General features: G+C 44.4%; 1 protein-coding gene across 1 annotated transcript; it reads right to left on the bottom strand.

The window, feature by feature from the left end:
* Positions 1 to 1,144: 1,144 nt before the first annotated feature.
* On the bottom strand, positions 1,145 to 21,059 carry LRP11 (LDL receptor related protein 11). The gene is made up of 7 exons (XM_055811171.1): positions 20,437 to 21,059; positions 16,839 to 16,999; positions 12,769 to 12,910; positions 10,581 to 10,706; positions 9,628 to 9,837; positions 2,859 to 2,960; positions 1,145 to 2,580 (listed from the first exon to the last, which is right to left on the bottom strand). Exons 1-7 carry the CDS (start codon positions 20,969 to 20,971, stop codon positions 2,426 to 2,428), a joined length of 1,431 nt encoding a protein of 476 aa, XP_055667146.1. The 5' UTR covers positions 20,972 to 21,059; the 3' UTR covers positions 1,145 to 2,425.
* Positions 21,060 to 21,358: the final 299 nt, after the last annotated feature.

Here is a 21,358-nt window from a genome sequence, read left to right as displayed (position 1 = left end):
TTTGCTAACTTTGTCTTATTCTTCATATAGCTGATGATGCCCAGGCTTTCTGGTGAGGTGGGCAAACTTACTTATCTATTTATTTCAGTCTCCGGCTGTGGAGTTTGCAATTACATAGGAAGTAAGAGGCCTCAGGCTGGTGGTCTGCACAGCAACAACCGTCACCATCTCCCCTCCTAGAAAGAAGAGTCCCTAGGAAGACTGTGGCAGCTGTAGCACAGCCATAGCCAGACTCCTGTGCTAGCTTGCTGCCTGCCGCTCTCGCTTGAGCTCTGCCTGGAGGTGTTGATTCTTGGCTGTCATATGTAAAATCCATGAAGGCTGATTCCACTCGCAGCAGCACAGCAACAAAACCTGCTGTTGGGTGAAGTGACTGGGAAGCTGAGCGGCTTCTTGCACCACGGCTGTACTGCCTGGCTTGTGCTCCATGCAGGATCTCACTGTTGTCCTGCCCGGAAGAACAAGAACAAACCTTTTGTTCTCCTGCCAGCTGCGTGCCAGAGTGATGGGTTTTGGTAATAGGAGCACTATAGACGCAGTGAGACAAGGCTACTTTTCTTGCTGCTGCGGTGAGATGGTGAAGGAGAATTAGATATTAAATTAAAACCCGAAACAGATTTCCATGATGGGAAATAACACCCCAACCAGAGGGGCAGCGTGGCTTTCCTAGAAGGCTGTATTTAAAATGTGATCTTTTGAGTTTTGCACTATTTGCTGTGCCTGCTGTAGGCTAGGATGCAAGAAGGGCCACGCTCCCAGGTTAGAAATGGGCAGCACCAGCAGAAGGTCTCCCAGACCCAATGTAACACTGGCCTACAACCAACCAGACCTTGCCTAATGTGGCAGGAGGGCTATGAGCAGGGAGCGCTGGCAGCTGGGTCCCCTGAGCGGCTGGCACAGCCAGCTCTGCGGCTGCTTCCTGCTCAGCCCAGGGTCTGCTCAAGAGACAGGTTATGGAGGTGGACGCCCTGTTTTTCTCAGTCTCACCTAACCCAAAATATCTCAACTCCCCCCAGTGCAAACGTTCCAGCTTCTTTTAAGGTTGTTTCACAGAAAGGAGAAACGTACTTCTATCTGTTCTCATGCTGTGGTCCATAGCACAGAATTTAGCTGGTAGCTGGGAATAAAGGCAATGCAAGAAATGTAAGAATAAAATAGGTTTATTAGAGCTATTTTTACATACAGTAATGAAGACTGAGCAACTTGAAAAACTATTTGTATACCACAGCAATATTCTTGCTGAAGTTGATGTTACTGAAGTACAAAAGACGACATACAAAAAGATGCATGCCTCATTTGACTGTTTTTATTGGGACCTGTGATGAACGTGATGCCCTTGGACAGTCAAACAAGATAGACAGCACGGGGTGTGTATATATATGTACATATAACAGGTACTGTACACATTTTACTATTAACACATCTGAAGTTCACTCACACATATAAATTACTTGCTTTAATTCTATGAGAATTTTGCTGGGGTGAGGGCAGGTCGCCGAAGCTTTCAAGCTTTGCAGGGAGCTAAGGGATAACCAGCAGGAATCCTGCACTCCAGCATCTCAGGTAAAAGCCACTGCGTGCTGCTCTCTCACACCATGCAGCATGTTGAGCTGGGGTGGAAAAGGCTGAACAAGCCCTGAGCTCCAGGGAGAGACATAGCTCTGGGATCGCACATGACTGCTGTCAAACACTGGTATGTCCAAACTTGTCTGCTGAGGGCTTGTATTTTTTCATTTTAGCATTTAGTAAGCATGACTCTGTGTTAGCTGCACAGAGGTTTAAACTACGAATGAAAAAAAAAAGATGCTTTGTCCCTTAAATCCCAAATTTCATTACAAAAGCTGGTGCTTAGATAGCAATCGCTTTTAATTAACAAAGCAAGACAAATTCTTTAATGGAAATACTCCCAGTGCATCAGGTGGAAAGTACACAAATCAGTCTCTGCTGGACAGTGAAGTAACGCATTGGTCTGGAGCGTCCTGGTCCCCAGAGTGGAGCACAGCAGTGGCAGCACTAAGAGCAGGGTGGCACAGGCTTCCCTCTGCGCCTTGGCCAGCACGGCCAGCCGGGGCTGCTGGGCCTTGGCTGCTTTAGTGCCTGGCCCTGGGGCGCACTCTGCTGCGGCTGGGGCCCTGACTGCTGTGGGGAGGACAAGGGCACCCCACAGCCAGGTTGGGGTTTCCCCATCTTGCAGTGTCTTCTGTGCAATAGCCGACTGGAGCTACTCTCTGGAGTGTGAACACATCTATTTTTCTGAGCACGGGCATCTACCCGCTTGTTTATCACTGAAGGGGAAGAACATGTTCCTCATCTTGTAGGCTTCTTCTACACTTGACACTTAACTAAAGGTTTTGGTCTTTTTATAGAGGCAGAGGTTCATGGACACAGGAGAAAGGGGAGAAAACAACTGACCTAAATCCAGCTTCTATAGATACATCCCATTGATGAGATAATCGGACTCTTCGGATGTAATGGGTCGAGCTTTTTTAAGCTTCTGTCTCACTAAACGCAGTCTGCAAGCAACCATAAGCAGCAGTAAAGCAGTGATGGCCAAGCCTAAGGCTAAGGGTAACACAGCACCTACAACAAGGTTAAGACAAATGACACTTTATTCAATATATTGAGAAATCAGTAGGGAAAACCTTTAAACTTTTCTTTAAAAATACACCTAGTCTGTCACTTGGGCGCTAATATCTGGAGCAACTCATGCTGTGAAATTAAACTGTATGATCATACATGTTAGGAACAGTTCAGAATATGGAAGTACATTATTCAGTTCTTGACTATAGTATCTGGATCTATAGCATCTCACCGGAAAACTAACCTAATTAAAAATGAATTCACGTGGTTGGTCTTACCTGTTTCTGGGACTGGACGACCACCTCCAAGCTGACCTCTCTTTGGCACCATTATGCCATTCCCGTTTTGATCACCTGTTCTTTTCCCTGAGGAACTGTTATCTGCATGAAGTCAAGCAAGATAAATGAGTATTGCAGTTCAGTGACTCAAGAAGTCTTATCCACAGGAGAATAGAATTAAATAATGTGAAAGCACTTAGATTTAGGAAGGAAAAAAAATAATTAAGAACTTCTGACTCCAGTTGTGTAACTTGAATTTTTGAAATAATGTGAAACTAAAGCTAAAATGTAAATTCAGTTTTGCACTGCAAACCACAATGCATCTCAACCAAATCCAAGTGGGGTCATTTTACATTGAAAAAAAAAAAAAGATGGATACAAACTATCTTTTACAAACATCTCTAATGGGCTATAGACCAAACTGAGCTAAAACATCACTAAAACAGTTATATGTAGTTGAAAATGAGGCCATTTCAAGTTGTGTTGCTCTTCACCCTTGGAACCTGTAAAGCAGGAAATGCAGAGGCTGGCGGCACAAATCACCTTGGTTTTGCCTGGTACCTGACACACGGATGCAGAGCTTACGCGCTTGGAAGACATAAAAACACATGCAGAAAACATTTCAAAGAGGATGACTTGGAGTCACTTCAGCTTTGTGTGGTATGGAAGTTATTACAGAGCATTGTAACTACACCAGAAGAGACAAGGTGTTCTTTGCTGCTAAGAAGTGTTCACCCTGGGAGTGCAGGCGGCTGCAGTTCTGCTGCATCTCGGCTGGGACTCCCTCCAGCCCTCCCACTGAACTCCTACAGCAGTAGCTATGGTGACACTTGGTGCAAGAGTGACAGCTTAATCCACCAACACCCTCACAAAAATCAGAAATCCACCTATGTTTTTAAATGTAACGACTATGTTTGGTTTTTATGGATAACATAAATATTGAAGGGCACTTCGTACTGTGATACATTTGCTGGCAGCCCTCAGAACTGTGCCAGTGCCAGTGGAAACATACTATGCTACAAGATCTGTAAAATATGAATGTGAAACATTGTAGCTGGAACTGCCTATAGTGGTGGGTGTTAAGGAAGTGTTTAAGTCAATTAGCTCGGAACATGCATCACGTGTAACTCCCACCCACCACCAGCAGCTCGGGAGAGTGGCAGAACACGTCCCTGTCAGTGGCAGCAGCAAATACCCACAACCGTTCATTAAAGCTTAAATTGTTTCATGAAGTTCAACAAGGCCAAGTGCGAGGTGCCGCACCTGGGTCGGGGCAACTCCAGCATCAGTACAGGCTGGGCAGAGAATGGATCGGGAGCAGCCCTGGGGAGTGGGGCTCGGGGGAGCTGGCGGCTGCAAAGCTCGGTGTGACCTGGCGATGTGCACCCTCAGCCCAGGAAACCAGCTGTGTCCTGGGCTGCATCAAAAGAAGCGTGGCCAGCTGCGTGAGGGAGGCGATTGTCCCCCTCTACTCCCTCCTTGTGAGACCCCACCTGCAGCGCTGCATCCAGCTCTGGGGTCCCCAGCATAAGAAGGACACGGACCCACTGGAGCGAGCCCAGAGGAGGGGCACGAAGGTGATCAGAGGGCTGGAGCACCTCTCCTACGAAGACAGGCTGGGAGAGCTGGGGTCCAGCCTGGATGAGAGAAGGCTCCAAGACCTATAGGAACTTTTCAGTACCTAAAGGGGGCTTATAAGAAGGATGGGGACAGTTTTCAGCAGAGCCTGTAGCAATAGGGCAAGGGGTAATGCTTTTAAACTAAAAGAGGGTAGATTTTGATTAGGAAAAAATTCTTTACTGTGAGGGTGGTGAGACACTGGAACAGCCCATGGCAGGGGGGTTGAAATTAGATGATTTTTAAGGTCTCTTTCAACCCAAACCACTCTATGATTCTATGACTCATCAATACTGGTATAAGGTTAGTGCTAACGTCCCCAAGCCAAGGCACAGCACAGCCTCCCAGGCTCTGGCTTTATTGCCATGCCGTTATGGGTAGGAGGGCTTAAATGCTATCTTCACCTGCTAGGAAATGCCTTAGAAAGAAGCTGCAGTCCTCGTTTTCATTCAGGCTCTTCAAGTTGCTCTGGCATGGAAAGAGGACTTAAGGAAATTCTAAGTGTAAACTGTACCGGCTTTAAGGTACCTGTATGATACTGGAGCTGTGAAAAATAACCTGAATGTAATCGGGACCAAAACCAGCAGCTCTTTTCTGCTTCTGTCTTCTGTAAATGAAATGAGTATTTGTCTTTATTTTGGAAATACCCGAAAGACATCGGCTCTTCTTAGAGCTGCTCTAGCCTGTATGACAAGGTTACATATATATATATAAAATAAATCTGAATGCCCGTTTCATAAATTTGTTTTCCTGTCATTTGAATAAAGGGAATATTTAAGTCAACTGTTTGTAAAGGCATTTGGCAGCTATACCTGAATATGGAGAGAAATTTAGTGGGAAAACTTTGGGAGGGTAGAAGAATCACAGAATCCTTTCAATAAAGCTTGTAGGGTTTTGTTAAGACTTCTTACAGGATTGGAGGGGTTATCAGAGTCAATACTGCTCAATATCTTACAACAAAGAAAGATTTCCCTAAACAAGTTTAGAAGCCTGACATAAAGTATGTTATGTGGGTTTTGTTTTGTTTTCACTTTGTCTTCCATTTTCTAGTCCATGCCTAGGACACGGCAATTTGTAGCCCTTTCCAGTCACCCTAAATTAGAGTTCTCAGTTATGGCTACTGCTGTCAATGCCTCCGCAGCAAAAACATGACCAAGGCTTGGGCACTCAGTCAAACATTGTAATCCCAGCCCTGAGCAGTACTGCACAACAGCTGGCGCGGGCAGCCTGGGGAGAGGCAGAGACCCTGTGCCAGGGGAATGCAAAGCTGTTATGGTGATTTATACACTTGAGTTGGCTATGCTGCGGCGTGCAGATCTTCAGGCTGCTTGTGAATTCAATCCGTCTGCTAGACTGGCTATTGCTGTTTAGAAACCAGCGCATGGCTCACTTCAGTGTGCTTTGCTGCAACTGTATTTTTGGTACATTCATTTGCAAGCGCAGCAGTGCCAGAATATGCAGCTGGGCTTGAAAACTTCCCTGGAGAAGGAGACCGGGGCACTTTGGAGGCAGCCATGCAGAAATGCTGCGCTGGAGATGCAGTCTGGGTTACTTCACTATGGAGGTGTGTCTGCAAAAGGAAAAGACTCCTTTATCGACATCAGAGGCCTCTTCCTGCATCCACTCCCAACTATGGAAGAAAATGTTTGGCCTGCCAACTTGAGCAAAAGTAAACCATGAGCCTCTTGCAGAAGACCCCATGCCCTGAGTGCCTGATGAGGTTCTCTCTTGAGTTGGACTCGGTGTTCCCCTGGAGTCACCCTACTGCAGAGGAAACACAGTGGAAAGGCAGGAGTGCAGAATAATATTCACTCGCTGTCAACAATGAAAGGCTTTTGGGTTTTGTTTTAGGTTTTGGGTTTTGTTGCTTTTTTTTTTTTTTTTTCTTTTTACTGTGAATAGATCCCTTGCTAAGTCAGGTAGAAGTTTTAAACAGTCCTTACCTCGGACTTGCGTATTTTCGCCTTTTCATACCTAAGTGTACATCCTTAAAAAGCTCGTATCAAGTCAGAGACAAAAATGAGGGGCTACTGGAGTAAAGACAGCAGGTTAAGGGGAACTGGGAACAGAGAAACTGTAAGGAGAAAATGCATGCTGGGACAAATTTCCCCTAGTATTACCCTCATAGGCAGAAAGCTCATATTCCTGCTGCGAGGAACTATCTCACAGTCCAAAACACTACAGCTTAGCCCAGCTCCTTTCAAAATAGAGAAGAGATAAATATGGTAGTCCTTGACAAGGAGGTCCCTTTATTTAACATCTTTATTGGATTCTCAGATGTGAAAGCTGCTAATGGGGAGGTAAGTAGCAGAAGGGACCTGTCTTTATTGGTACTGTAACCATCACTGTAATAAAAACAAATGTTAAAAAGAAAACAAAACAACTCCCCAGTCCTGCAACTTCTTGTGAAAAACTTCTGTTAAGTCAGCTGAGAGCTTCTGTATCAAGAATCATGTCTAGCAGCCACCTAGAACGTGCCATGTGTTGTCTGTGGTAGACATTACCCTTAATATTAACACCTCCTCTTGCTCTGCCTTGCAGTCACTGGATCCAAGAGCATCATGTTTTCTTTCCTGGCTTGTATTTCCATCATGATTTGCAAATGCTAAGAAGCAAGACAAATGTAGCCCTGAATGGAGTGCTCTCAAGTGAAAAGCTGGAACCTGTCCTGCCGCTGTAAAGCCATACCCCTTAATATATATCTTAAGCAGGCAGCTTTTCACCATGTTGACACTGAAATCATTAAAGCTTATTTTTGAAATTTATTTATAATGGTATACCAGGAGCCTGGATGCTTGCAAAGTCCACTCTAGGCCAACAAGTAACATTATTGCCTTGGTCCAACAAGGTCTTTACCTTTGCACTGTGACTTGGAGGCACAGGTTCTGCCTTGGCAGCAGCAGCAAACCTGGTACTGTCTCAGCAGAAAGTCCATCCCAGAACAGGATTTCTGCCAGTGAAATTGCTAAACTTTTGAGGCTTCTGGTATGATTTCTGTTCAGTGCTGCTTACCTCTCCTGAAAAATGCATCTAGCAGTTATTGCCCTCCTGAACACTTGTCCAGATGGGCCTCATGGAGCTGCTCCAGTGCTTCTGTGTCTCTCATTTTTGTAGCACTTAATTATTAGATTTGGTCTGTAACCTCCCTGAGATGGCAGTGATGAGAGAAATCTCATTAATGCTTCTGGAGGGATTTTTAGGAATAGGTTAGATGCCTGTCTCCTCAACTCCTGGAAGACTGTGGTGCTTGCCACTGGGTCAGGACTCGAACCTCTCTGGACCTCTGGGAATCATTAACATACAGCATGTGATTCCTATGGAGTTTAAATATCTGCACGGGCAGACAGCAACTCAGAACAGATTTTGGCAGTTTCCCTTTGGAGGCAGGTAACTAGCACCTCTTTATGTCCCACCACATGCTTGGAACTGATCCATAGGTGATTTAAAAACTCACTGAGCTGTTTTCTGCTTTTTTGGTTAAAAGCATTGGACTCCTGGGTCAGTAAGGATTGGGTCCTTCTATTCTGCAAGGAAATCCTTAAGTATCATTTAACTGACATTAAATTCTGACCGAGTCTTGTCAAAAGATCAATATTAAAATCTCAAGAATTAAAACCAGACACAGTCAGCTGGAAATCTTGCCTGCTTAAAATTAAAGAGATTATAACAGCTTCTAGTAGTACACTGAAGCCCCATCACATTTTTTTAGTTTCATACTAAATTTTTTCTTTTACTGTCTACTGCTGTGCAAAAGGCTACCTTGAGAGCAAAAATGGTGCAAGTAAGTCATTGTGCAACGGGTACACACAGAAAATGACTATGCAAAAGTGCCATGCGTTTACATGCACTTCCAATAATAACCTCTGATTACAGGTTGCCAAAGTTGGTGACCTCAGTTCTGGTTTCACTTCTGGATTCACAAACCCAACGGTTTTTGTGACCTACTTAGCAGCTGACTTTCCACTGAAGCCTGCAATGCCCTTTGGCAATTTGATGGTTAGTTTGGGTGGCCCCATATCAGCTGTCACTCGGGACTATGTGGGCGAGAAGGGTTTGGGGCAGTCTTCAGAACTGTATTCCAATAAGGAGCACTGAGGTCATCTACACTGCCAGAAAAGAGGGAAATATTTGAGAGCATATTTTGCTGTTGTTCACTAAGACAGGTAAATTCTTGAAGAATGTTGTTTTCTCTCCCTTTGCAGTCTCCACAGATGGAGTACAAGCACCTGAAGAAAACTGGTGTCAACCAGGGAAATGCCCTTTACAAGAGTCAGCAGCAGAGGGCACTGAGCATTGCTTTGTTGTAACAAGAAAATAAAGCTGTTTATAAACAGTTGCACCTTGGGGGCAAGAGTCAGACTAAACCATGAAGAAATAAAAGTGAGAGGTCTCATACCCATTTTAGGCTTTGTGCACACAGTTTTGCTTTCATTCAATCGCCATTTCAGATCATTTTAATTCACCAGCAGGAACCTTAAAAGACACACCAATTTCATTGAAGCTTCTGGAGCTTTACCAAGGCAAGTGTTGGGGACTCTGCCTGTAACATCACTAGACGCTGACTCACAACAGGCTTGCAGCCTCTATGGAGAATATTACTGGGGACCTGGTGTTGCTTGATACCAGACTGAGCCTTCTCTACAGTGATGAAAGATTTCTCCTGCCTTCGAGACACGCTTCAGAAAAAAGCGCCCATAATAATCAAGATATTACTTTGGGGGAAAAAAAAGGTAATCAGTTGGCATCAGGAGAAAAGCAATTACTGTCACCCAAGCTGAACAGTACTTTGTTACGTTCTCCTGAAGGTACTCCCCCACAGATTTAAAGAGCCTTATATATCAGCTTATACAGCTGAACCTGTGGCAGAATTTGTGTTTAGCTCACCACAGGTTTTGTTCCTTAGACTGTATTATTTTCCTAGCATTCCTACACTTTAACTAACTTCCTGCACCTGGTAAGAACCAGACTTGACAATTATAAAGCAATACCTACTTGTAACTTCATTATTACAAGCTTCTTTTGTATTTTTCACATTTGCAAATTTTTACTGTTAGCCAGGCACCAAAAGACAATTCAAGTAAGTTTAAGGTGCATGACATTTTCTTTCCTTAAAGAGAACGATTTATTGAAACAGATTCGTTTCAGTTCTCACCTGGCACAAATCCACTGGTTTGTTTCTTTGGTCCCTGAGAAAGCGACTGGTTAGACATGTCTGCATCCACGGAGAGAAGTGATTGATTTCTGGCGGTGGCTTTCAGGGTCTTTTCTGCAGAGTTTTCATCAGTGTTTTCGGTCAGTCCAACAGTCCTTTGCTGGGTAGTGCCAAGAGCTGCATGTGTTACCGTCTTCCGACCTGGACTGACTGTTAACAGAAACAAAAATCATTTTTGTACAGAATTGAAGGGAATGACAGTGTTCTGATGGAAGGCCCTCTGATATGGGCCTTGAAGCAGGCTAAACCACTTCTCAGTTTCAGACATACGACAAAATGTGAGTTCCAGATACAAAGCAAGTTACCAATTGCCCACTGCCAGCTGTTAAACAAGAGTATACTCATGAACTCTACAGTGAAATCCAGCAACTGAAATATCAATGAAGAGGTGGTTAGCTGTTGTGCCAATTCACCCTCTGATGATTTTTGTTCACTTGGCTGGGCATGGGCTTATATTGAAGATGAGTAATGGAAGCAAACAAAGAGATGGTGAATCCACTGGTTCCCATATTTCCAGGGTTTAGATTCTTGCAAGGTGTGTAAGTGCACTCTGAAGTGTACATCTGAGACACCTTTTCAGATCAGGAACAGGGTCTCTGTTTCCAGAATCACCGTGCAAGTATAGAATTGATCTTTTAAATGTCAAGAACTCAACACAAAATCTGTCATTTGGGGACAGTTTTGATATGCTTTGAAAAAATGGGAGTTAATTTCTGAGCATCTGCTGTATGTGGACATTAAACCTTCCCATGTGCTATTTCCAATGAAAGGCTCTATGGTCGGAGCAAGCTGCTGGCCCACAGGGAAAGAGGCCACAGAAGGGGCATCATTCCCCTTGGGTCGTTCAGGCTGTGGTTACTTTCACAATCTACGCTGTGGCCTGGCGCACTTACAGTTCTGGCAGAAGGTTTCATCCGATCCATCAGGGCACTGCCTCACGCCATCACAAGCAAATGTGATGTCAATGCAGCAGCCATCATCGCAGATAAACTGGTAGCGAGAGCAGACCCCAACACAGGCTGTTAAGAAACAATTCCCAAATTACCAAAAGAGATATCCCAGCAGTAAATACTGATTCAGTGACTAAAATCAGCAGCATCAAGGAAAAAGCAAAGCCATGCTATGCCAAGAAGGACTGTGAACAAGGCAGGAAGCTGAAGAAAGGCCAGGCTCAGCTATATGATGCTATATTGACACAAAAGCTAATATAGCTAATAGCTGTTCCAGGCACCCTCATCACTATTCTGGCAATCTCTTTACTACAGGAATACTCAACCTGGAGGCTGTTGCACCTTACACCTTGTGCAGCACTCCTACAGCACTTTACTCTGCTGGCCTAAGCTGAAAGGAGATCTTCCCAGGCTTAAAAGACCCAGGACAGTCCTAAAAATAGATGAATGAAATCTCTATGTCTGTAACTGCATCTCCCCAACACATAACTTCTACTACATACCCATTCTGTATTTCTGACAATATGTTATTTTACATACATGCATATGGACTATATGAGATCTTTTATGGCACGTTTTCTGCAACCTAATTAAAGACGAAAAGAATGCTCATAATTTATTTACACCAGCAATCCATTGACTCCAATATAGCACATGCCAAAGCAGGACTAAGTACAAGGTCTCACAAGTGACCTTCACCAGAATGAATCGATTGCTGCCTGCTTTAATATTTAGATTCCCCTGGAAATTGAGATTGTCTCTGGACGTTTCATTTTGCATACTCAAAGCTTTCCTGAAACCTGTTCTGACCCTGTAATTATCAAGTGTTTACATCTATGCTTTTGTCTTACCAGCAGCAGCATAGTTCATTGCTTTGTAAAGTGCTATCAAATTCAGTGTTTGGTTAATGTTGTAACAGCAAATCGATTTGCGTAAGGAAGCCTTTGGATGTTACCCTGCTATGTACAAAAAGGTGCACAACGCTAAGGAAGTATGGCAGAAACACAGGCGCCTATTTAAAACCCCTAAAATCATACTTAGAAAATGCATCTCCTAAACTCAGCACTAAAAATAGCGTAGGTCTTGCATGCATTAAGGCACCAGGCACTGGTTTAACTACAGCAGTAGCACTTGAATTGCAAACCTACTCAGGGAATTAGAAAAAGAAAAAAGGCAGCAAATCCTCTATGTGCTCCATCCAAAAGATACCACAGATACCACAGCAGTAAATAAATTAGCCAGCAAACATCTCTGGCTGCTTTAGCTGAATTAAACATTAATGAAAATAACTTTGTCATCCATTATCTGGAATACAGGCATTATTAAGCAGACTCATAACTGGATTTTTGTAATACCAATTTATTACCAGAGGGAATACTCTCTTTGAAGAGCAAAATTTTCACTGGTTCAGCTGAACATAGTGATGATGCAATTTAACTTTTACTTTGTGCCTGGGCAGCAGATCATATTAGCAACTTGGCAATGACAATGTAATTAGAAGTTATTACATTAAAGAGTTCAGAATTGACAGCCACTGAAATCTAACTTGTTTTGTACCTTTTATGCTTTTTACATGTTTCCTGAGCTCAGAGTTTAAAAATGATGGGTCTGTTTCCCCAGTAACATAAAGCTTTGATAACAACCATTACACAGAAAAGCTTACGTGCGTGAAAACCAGAAAAAGCTATCAGAAATGATTGGACTACAGATGCAGGTCAATACTATTACTAGTTTGTGTCTCACACATACTATTAACTGATTTTAACTGGGTCTTCCCTATAGCACAAGCCCTGTCATGTCACACACACCGTCTGACTATACAATGAAATGTATAGTCATTTTATGATACTTTTTGTTGTTATGTTAATTTTTCCAACCCTGCACGCTTATTAGCAATACAAGGATGAACACTGAAATGCTTGAAAATACTGCTCTAACATACAAGTGACACTTGCTCACTTTCTCACTTTGAAACAGCAATTCAAAGCTGAAAGAGGTGTCATTATGTGATAAATAAGGGCAAAATAAAGCACTAGATATGGAGAATAAGGTTTCTGCCTCCATCAAGACCCTTGCTCTGAATACCATACCCTGGGTGTCACACAGCCAACAGCTCCAGTCATTTTCTCACCTACTGCAGAATGAACCATGGGCAGGATGGTCACAGAGACGTTGTCAGAGCTCCGCTGACCTGCAGTGTCTGTCACAGTTAGCTGGAAAATATACCCGCCTTCCTGAATGTGAGACAGTTTCAGTGTTCCTGGTTGCGGTACCTGATTAAAGACACACAATGAAAAAATCCATATTGGTGTAAAGGATCTGTCCATAAACTTCTAGGAATAGGGCGCTCACTTCTGTACAATGCTTTTCACACAGATTAAATATTTCTTTTAAGTCTAGCCAGCCCACTCCAACATATGCATCAACATGTAACGGCTTGATCTTTTTTCTGCATCCTCTTGTTAAAATAAACACACTTAACTTTTGTTAACTGTACTGTTTTTCATGGTACCTGGAGCTGTGGATCTTAGCACTGGAGAATAAATGGAAACATACATTTGACTAGTTCTTCGGTACTTAGAAATGTGATTTTAGAGGGCAGGCAGTGAAATATTGGAGTATTTTGCCCTCTATCGAGTTAGTGGACAGTACACATGTATCCACAGAAGTTACTTTTGTTATATATTTATTTATGATAAGGTAACTGATAGCATTGTTTTATTAATAAGATTGCCTACTTCTGTCCAGCATGACATTGATGTAGTCACGTACAACTTTTACAATTGCTGGACTGGATTTTTCCATGCCACACACTGCATTTCCATGCCTTGCTCTGAACCAGAACTAAGTTCATCTATAGTGAGTGACCTAAACAATAGGTTTCAGAAAGTCATGTGATACAAACCCAGAAAGTACTTCAATTAAAATCTAATGTTTAAAAAAATTAATTTAAATTTTAAAATTTTAATTTAAAACAGGTAACAAACTGGCATTACTAGTACCACAGCCATTTAGAAGTAAGTTTGTATTAAATGAATGTGATACTTGAAAATGTTGAATGTTTTCTAACCTTGTGACAATTACCAGTCACGAGTAACTCCAGCTGTCTGAGAATTCAGTAACACATATTTCAGTAACTACAAAAAAGCACTCCATATTTATTGGATATGTATCGGTTTTTTACAAATGAAGCACACAGGGATATTTTTATAAATAACTGAAAGGTACATTAAATCCTCTGTGATTATCATTAATATTACAACCAAAATTCTTTGGTTTGCTTATTTAAAGTTGCTTTTCATGCCTAAAAGAGAATGGGATTTTTTTATAAATATCATAATAGAGCCCTAGACCTACCTTTATAGTAGGGTGTATTGATAAATGCATTTTTCTCTTTTGGTAAGTGAATCTCCTAACTGAAATGTCTTTCTTTTTCTATTTACACAAATGCACTCAGTTATCTGATCATGCTGTTGATTACCTCCTGATGGAGTATATGACCCCTTAGATTTTATTCTTTAGTGTATTACAGAAATAAATATGCTCTAAAAACACCTGCTGCTGTTCACCATGACTGCTGGGAGAGAAAATATGGTATTTAAAACTCATGAGCCATGAAGTCCAACTGTTCTCAGTGCAAAGCCAAAGAAATGCCACTGACTTCTGAATATGCTGCCACTCCTCCTGGAAACCTCTGTGCTTTCCTTTTTATCTCCACCCTGCCCTGAAGAATGCGTGACTGTACCTGCTTTCTTACAGAATTTGGCTCAAACTTGACAGTACCATTCCAGATAGTCAGGATTTTTTAAAAAACAACCCATAATTGCCCCTAAGTGTCATGGAGCTGCACAGTTACAGTATGTGGTAGCAATCTGAGAAGCTAATTATCTAAGAAGCAATAATCAGTCACAATAGAAAAAAAAAATTCCACTAGCTTCCTCCTACAATATGCTAAGATCTCTTTATAGCAGTCCTGCCTCCTCTGCCTTCTATTTATTCTTTGGTACACAAATGCAATGCAACAGCTGCATCTTATTTAAACACAGTCCCATTCTCCCTTGTAGCTATGGATTCATATATTGTTTTCTGAGAATAAATGACATGAAATCCAGTAATTTCAGGACAGCAACTGAAGTACTAGAGAGACAGCAACTGAGGATTGTATGAAAAAAATCACAATTATTCTTTCAACTCTAAAAATTTAATTACCATGCATAATCATCAGGGTACTTATCTGTTGGAGAAATCCCTGCTCATTTGAACACAATGGGAAAGTATATATTCAAGCATGAATGTGTGTCAATTTTTTTTCCATTACCAAATATAAAGAAATCATCAAGATTAATGAGAATTTTGCAAGTTAAAATGGATGTAAGACTTGTCTCTATTTTATGAAATGACTTGGAGTAAAAGTAAAAACATGAACTTTACATTTTTTAATTAACTTTTTTTGTCTTACTCTAGATACATTACTACACAAAAGATTAATTTAAAGAGTATTTAATTATTATTTAAATAAAACAATGCTGCAGAGGGTCAGATTAACAACTCTTGATAATAAAATATTAATGATATCTAGCAACTATTCTTAAAGCTTCATGCAAGTCTTTTCTATGTATCATGCTGTTCACACTCCTTATCAAAGCCTTTTAACCTTTTAATTTTCAAGCCAATAAAATAATAAATGAAGATAGACAAGATCCCGGTGGTCTTTGAAATGACAGTTTCAAATTGCAATACAACCTCAGGTCATTCAGAACTGGCTGACTGCAGTCACCCTTCCAAAGATGTGGATCTTGCAGTAGAAGACAGAACTTTTAAAAGCACGCAGAACTGGCTTTAGTAACACTTTTGAATAACCCTGATGTGTTTTCTGTGAGGAGTACATTTACAAAGTTTCTTATGCATAAATTTTAGTAACTATTCACCAGAGAAACCCAATAGTCTTCTTTGGGTTCAGCCAGCAGCATATAACTTAACTGTGACATGGTGATCTTCAATTACCTACATACTGTAGGTATGTACATTACATACACTGTCCTCCAGGAGGCTAAGGAATAACCAGTTGCTCTGTTGGGTTTTTCCATGGGTGACAATTTTAGATTTCAATGCATTCAGCTTTCTCTTTGTGTTAGGTGAAACTCTGGTTTGTTCCATCATTACACATCTGGAGTTAACTTCGTTGATACTGGTAATTTGTCTTTCATATTACTGAGCTGGACAGACATAAGCAGCAACTGTCAAGTACTGCTCATTGTGGTGGCACTGGCACACGTGGCCTCTCGGGTTTTGGACTGTTCCTCTTGCTGATCTTGCTGATGTTTAAACTCTTCCTATCCATTGGCAGCATCTCAGCAACAGTAAGTTCTATGGTCTACACGCTCTCCCCTTTACAAGTCACTCCTGCTATAGGTGGAGTTCCTGGTGCACCCTGAATATTGTGGGCTGTGAACAGACTGAGTAGAGTCTATAGGTTTGAGACATTTTTCCTTTCCTTTTCTGCTGCTCCTAGAGCATTCACAAAGAATGGTAGGATGGAGAACCCATCTCTTGATGGTTAAGTTGAAAACAAACTGCAGCAGAAATTGTATGGATGTAATAAAATAGTATCCCAAGATACCTCACAAGGTCTACATCACACATTTCTTTGCAGTTTCTCCATAAACATCGACAGAAGACTGTTGATCTTATTAAATACCTTATTATTTTTAGTAACTCAGTTACTGAGGTGTATGTAACCTGGATCACAGAGGCAGAAAACCAAGTGCAGTGAGCACAAACAATGGTGAAAGACAGCAGAGCTGAAATACAATAGAGTATTAGCATCTACTTGTTTGCTGCTGGCCATCTTGTGCCATCCTGGATAGAGGTGAACTGTATAAACCGCTAGAAATAATCACTGGAGCAAACTTCCCAGGGACATGGTATAGTCCCCATCATTGGAGGTTTTCAAAATATGATTGGACAGATGAAATAATCTCATCTAGGTTCCTCATCTCATGAAAGGTTGGACCAGATGATCTTTTGAGGTCCTTTCCAAACTGGGTTGCTCTGTATTTCTATGAAATAAACGCTCAAGTTGTACGGTCATCCTAGTTTTGGTGCCTGGTAGCCATATCCATTTGAATACACTTAACATTTAAAACTGTATGAACACAACAATCTGCAAGTAACTGGCCATGCGCGAGATTGCACGGGTACCTTCATTTCAACCGATGAGTCGCCTTGCAGCAGCGTCCACTCATACTGCACAATCCCATGGTCATCTAAACTTTCTCGGCCATCCAAAAGCACCCAGTCGACAGGTGACTGCAGCACAATATCTTGTCCTGCCTTGCACTGTGGAGGCTCATCGTATTCTCCTTCAATAAAAAAATAGAAGCTCAGTTATTTATGAGGGGAAGCTGAGTGATTATTTATGTAAAACATATTTTATCTTGGTTAAGGTATTTATTTAACACTGTGCAACTTCCTGAAAGACAGGACAGGTTCATTAGCACACATTTCATTAAGCAAGGTATTATCTACTTAAATTTAGGTAACTTTTCCATATTCAGTGATGTCTTCAGGAAATAACTGCGACATTAAAAGCACATGGCATAGAACACCTCTCTACGTACAGGGATGTCTCACTAATACAGCAAACAGCATTGTTATAATCAGTGTAGTTTTTTTAATCTGAACTAAGGAAAATGGATTTAAATATGAATTACATAAATATTCAGATGGCAGGTACTGCACACCTTTTATAGTACTCTGTATAACCTAACAAGCTTTTAGTTTCCTTTTATAATGCATCATTATATGAGTGAAAGACTTATTTAACATAAGCTGGCATCCTAGTGAAGCAGTGCACATAATGATTAAAAATCATCAGAAATTACCACCAATTTTAAGTGCCTAATTTAAGACATTCAAAGCCTGATTTTCAGACTCTTCAGGATTTGTAGCATTTTACTATATTCAAAGTACAGTTCTTACCAATTAAAATTGTGAGTACTAAGTACTTTTGCCAATCAGACCACAAGTTTTTCAGGTTAGACTAACAAAACCCTGGCAATAATGAAGCTGCCAGCTAGTTGTCTGAATGAAAGCTTTGTTATGAAAGGTTATTTCACTGCCGATTCCTGAATGGCTTTGATATTAGTTTACCTTAATGCTGAATCCTCCCATTGCTCATCCCTAGTGACTAGCACAGAAGGAAAGTCAGGCATTTGTGGTGAGGCATTCAAGTCCTCTTTCTTTCTATGTCAAAAATTTAAAAATTTGCCTAACAAAGGCAAAACCATGACTTCTTTCAGTACAGGCAATTGGTAACACAGCACAAACTGTCCGGAAGTGCAAAGTAAATCCACAGTCAAACCAGCACAAATGGGGTTTAAAGTGAAGGACTTGGATTTACACTGAAATGTTCAATCTCAAAAACTCATCCCACCGCTGACCATTCTGGAAGTACACAGAGATATGCCTGATCTGAGAGATACCTATCTGTCATCAGTTGCTTCCAGAATTAAATAAGCAATTTGTTTTGGTTTACTGATGATCCTTGACATAAATGAAACCACAACATCCTAGAGATCACTGTATACTAATGCCCAGAAAAAATTTTGAATTACGAGGACACAATGTTTATGAACAGATGTTGGTTTGGTTTTATCAAAAAGAGAACAGCAGAAGACTCAACACCACAGTGCTTGGAGGTGTGTGTGGGGGAAGAACAGGTAAAACGTGATCCCCTGGTGAAAGAACATCTTGATATGAAAAGCTCTTTTCTAAATTTCCTAAATTCAGTTATGGGGTGACATAAGGGAAAAGAGATGTGTTTTCATTGTCCTGTGATGACGCACGGTTGTCCAGATCAATTTTTCAATGTAATTCAAGAATTGAGTAGTAACATACCATCAGATGGCAAAATAATTCAATCTTAATTGTATCTCTCCTGGTCTATGTAACAGCTGACAGATGTTTGAATAAAAGTTCATTCTCCTTCGTGGCTCTGCTTCAGCTCTGGTGTAATTGCATTAAGTCATAATCCCCTGTTTCTGATAGCACCATCACCCACAAGGCGGACTTTTAAATAAACCCAATAGGACACAGAGCAATTTGCAGATTAGAAACTGAAATTGCCTTGCAAGCCCAGTGCTGATAGCCATGAAAGCTTCCAAAAAGACAAGGCATGCCAGAATTCAAGAACTTAAGAAATTCAGGATTTCTAATAGGTAGAGTATCATTTGAGCAATAGTATTATTTATATTGTGCCATTATTAACTGCACTCTAAGTTAGGGCCAGGTTTTAATGTAATTAAGGCAGTTCAAAGTGATGAAGGACATTTTCATGAAGGATATTTTCAAAGGTTTCCAAAGAAGCCTAATTGTTTGTGACTTTGACCTAAAATCAAGCTTTAAGCCTTCTATCTTGCAAGTGCATACAGGGTTATAAACTACAATTACCCAGAAGTTGCTACATAAATAATACTGTGGAACTAATACTTTTCCCATTGAAAATGTCAAAAATACTCCTTGGGTTTTTCTGGGACTCCTAGTAAAGATGAGCTTGTCTCATCTTTACTGCCATAAATTCCTCCCTATAGCTGTCTAGTTTACCTGCCCATGCACTTGGAAAACAATATTTAGGCACCATAACTTCTCCAAAAATTGAGCCGCTGCTCTCTCTTGTTTCCAGGGAATTCGCGTTGGCATTCTCGTAAAACAGGCAGGACTGGGTGGACCTGAAGCCTGAGGTCTCCCCTGCCAAGGGAGCAGTAATAGCAGGTGGCACCTGCACACACAGTTTTCATTAACACCGCCGCTAGGTTTTCTTCATGACTAATTTACTACAGTTGAGAAATATTGCTGAAGATAATTTAGGTAAGTATTGTCAACAGAAGGTACTGAAATTAACAGCATTAGTTAAGATGGAAGAGGTTTAACAACAGGCGGTGGGGGAGTGCGAGCAAGTTCTTTGGGTCAGCTGCTAGGAAACAGACTCCAAATTGAGAAACCCAGACATTTTTTTATCTACAGCTGCTGGCTCTGGATTATGTTGTTCTTAAATATGTTTCAGGCTGGAACAAACTGCGGCTTCTGATGCGGCCCAGGCTCCGGCGGCGGGTACGGAGTCTCCGGGCTGCCGGTGAGCTATCCCGGTCTTCCTCAGCCACACTCTAACGTTCATAGGAGGGAAAAATTCCGCGTTCAGCGGCCGGGAACCCTGCCTCGCTGATCCGTTCCGGACAGCAGCCCCGGAAGGGTACGTGCTTGTCCCCAGCTACCGCTCCCGGCGCTGGCAGCGCCGGCGGCAGCGGTCCGGGCTGTGCGGGCTGCCCAGCACCGCGGCGCCCCGGGCAGCCTGGCCCGCGGCCGGGACCCGCCTGCCCCCCCGGACGCGCTCCCGCCGCCCAGGGCAGCCCCGCCGGCTCCCGAGGCTGCGCACAGGCCGAGGGGTGAGGGCCGGGCCGCCCCGAAGGGGCGCTCCCCGCGTACCCCCCGCACGGACGGGCCGCCCCGTCCGCTCCCGCCCTCCCCGCCGCGGCCGAGGCCTCCTGACCCGGGCGCCCGTTCCCGGCGCCGGGGAAGCGGCGCGCAGGTTCCCCCCTCGCTGGCGGCCCCGCCAAGCGGCGACGGCGTCGCGGAGAGCGGCCCCGTCCCCGTCCCCGTCCCCGTCCCGCCCCCGCGCCCGGGGCCGGCTGCCGCCATTTCCCCCCCGCCGTCCGGCCGCTCCCCGAGCGCGGCGCGGCCCGTCCCGCGCGAAGCCGCCGTGGGCCAGGCCCCGCGCCCCGACGCCCGCGGCGGCCCTTACCCGGCGGCGCGGCGGGCGGCGGCGGGGCGAAGCCGGCGGGCCGACGGCTATAGCTGCTGTAGCCGCGGTGCGGGGCGAAGCGGCAGACGGGGCGGCCGCGGTGCGTGCAGTTGAAGAGGTAGCAGCCCAGCTCCGCCGCCGCCGCGCCCCGCGGCCGGCCGGGCCCCTGCACCACGGCCAGCGTGCAGCGCGGCTCGGCGCAGCAGGCGTCCAGGCACTGCCGCCAGCCCGCCACGGCGGCGGGGGCCCGCAGGAAGGTGGCGCCGGCCGCGATGGAGTCCTTGGTGCGGATGATGGAGTCGGGCCTGGAGGAGAAGCTGCTGCCGCCGCCGCACTGCTCCCCGCCGTCGCCGCCCGCCGCCGCCGCCGGCGGTCCCGGCTCCTCCTGCTGCAGCTGCCGGCGAAACTCCTCCAGCAGCGACTCCACGCCCGAGATCTGCGACCGCAGGTCGGCCAGCGGCGCCGCGCACCGCCCGCCCGGCAGCACGGCCCGCCCGCCCAGCGCCGCCAGCAGCACCAGCACCAGCGCCGCCATAGCCCCAGGCGGCGGCGGCGCGCAGGCGGGCGCGGCGGCGGCGGGAGCGGCGGGACCGGCTCCCCCCGCCGGCACCCGCGAGCGCGGCGCGGGGAGGCGCCGGCCCCGCCCGGCTGCGCGAGGCGGCGCGGCGGCGCTCAGCACCCTCTGCCCTGAACAGCTCCGCCGGGCGGCCCCGCCCTCGGCCCCGCCCTCGGCCCCGCCCTCGGCCCCGCCCCGCCCGGCCCCGGCGCGCCTCGGCCCCTCCGCCCGGGCCCTTCCAGGTTCCGTAGCCCCGCGGGCTCTCCAGTTCCGTAGCCCCGCGGGCTCTCCAGTTCCGTAGCCCGGCGGGCTCTCCAGTTCCGTAGCCCCGCGGGCTCTCCAGAGACGTGCCCGGAGCGGGTCGCC

The sequence above is a fragment of the Falco peregrinus genome, chromosome 7 (assembly GCF_023634155.1).
Source record: "Falco peregrinus isolate bFalPer1 chromosome 7, bFalPer1.pri, whole genome shotgun sequence".
Classification (NCBI taxonomy): domain Eukaryota; kingdom Metazoa; phylum Chordata; class Aves; order Falconiformes; family Falconidae; genus Falco; species Falco peregrinus.
The sequence above is the reverse complement of the archived record's forward strand: the minus strand, read 5'-3'. Positions and strand labels throughout refer to the sequence as shown.

Coding starts and splice junctions, on each gene's coding strand:
- LRP11 (XM_055811171.1), bottom strand. CDS start 20,971: ATGGCGGCGCTGGTGCTGGTGCTGCTGGCGGCGCTGGGCGGGCGGGCC. Junction 10,707..12,768: donor CATGGTTCATTCTGCAGTAG/GTGAGAAAATGA, acceptor GTTTCTTAACAG/CCTGTGTTGGGGTCTGCTCT. Junction 9,838..10,580: donor TGAAACCTTCTGCCAGAACT/GTAAGTGCGCCA, acceptor TTCTGTTAACAG/TCAGTCCAGGTCGGAAGACG.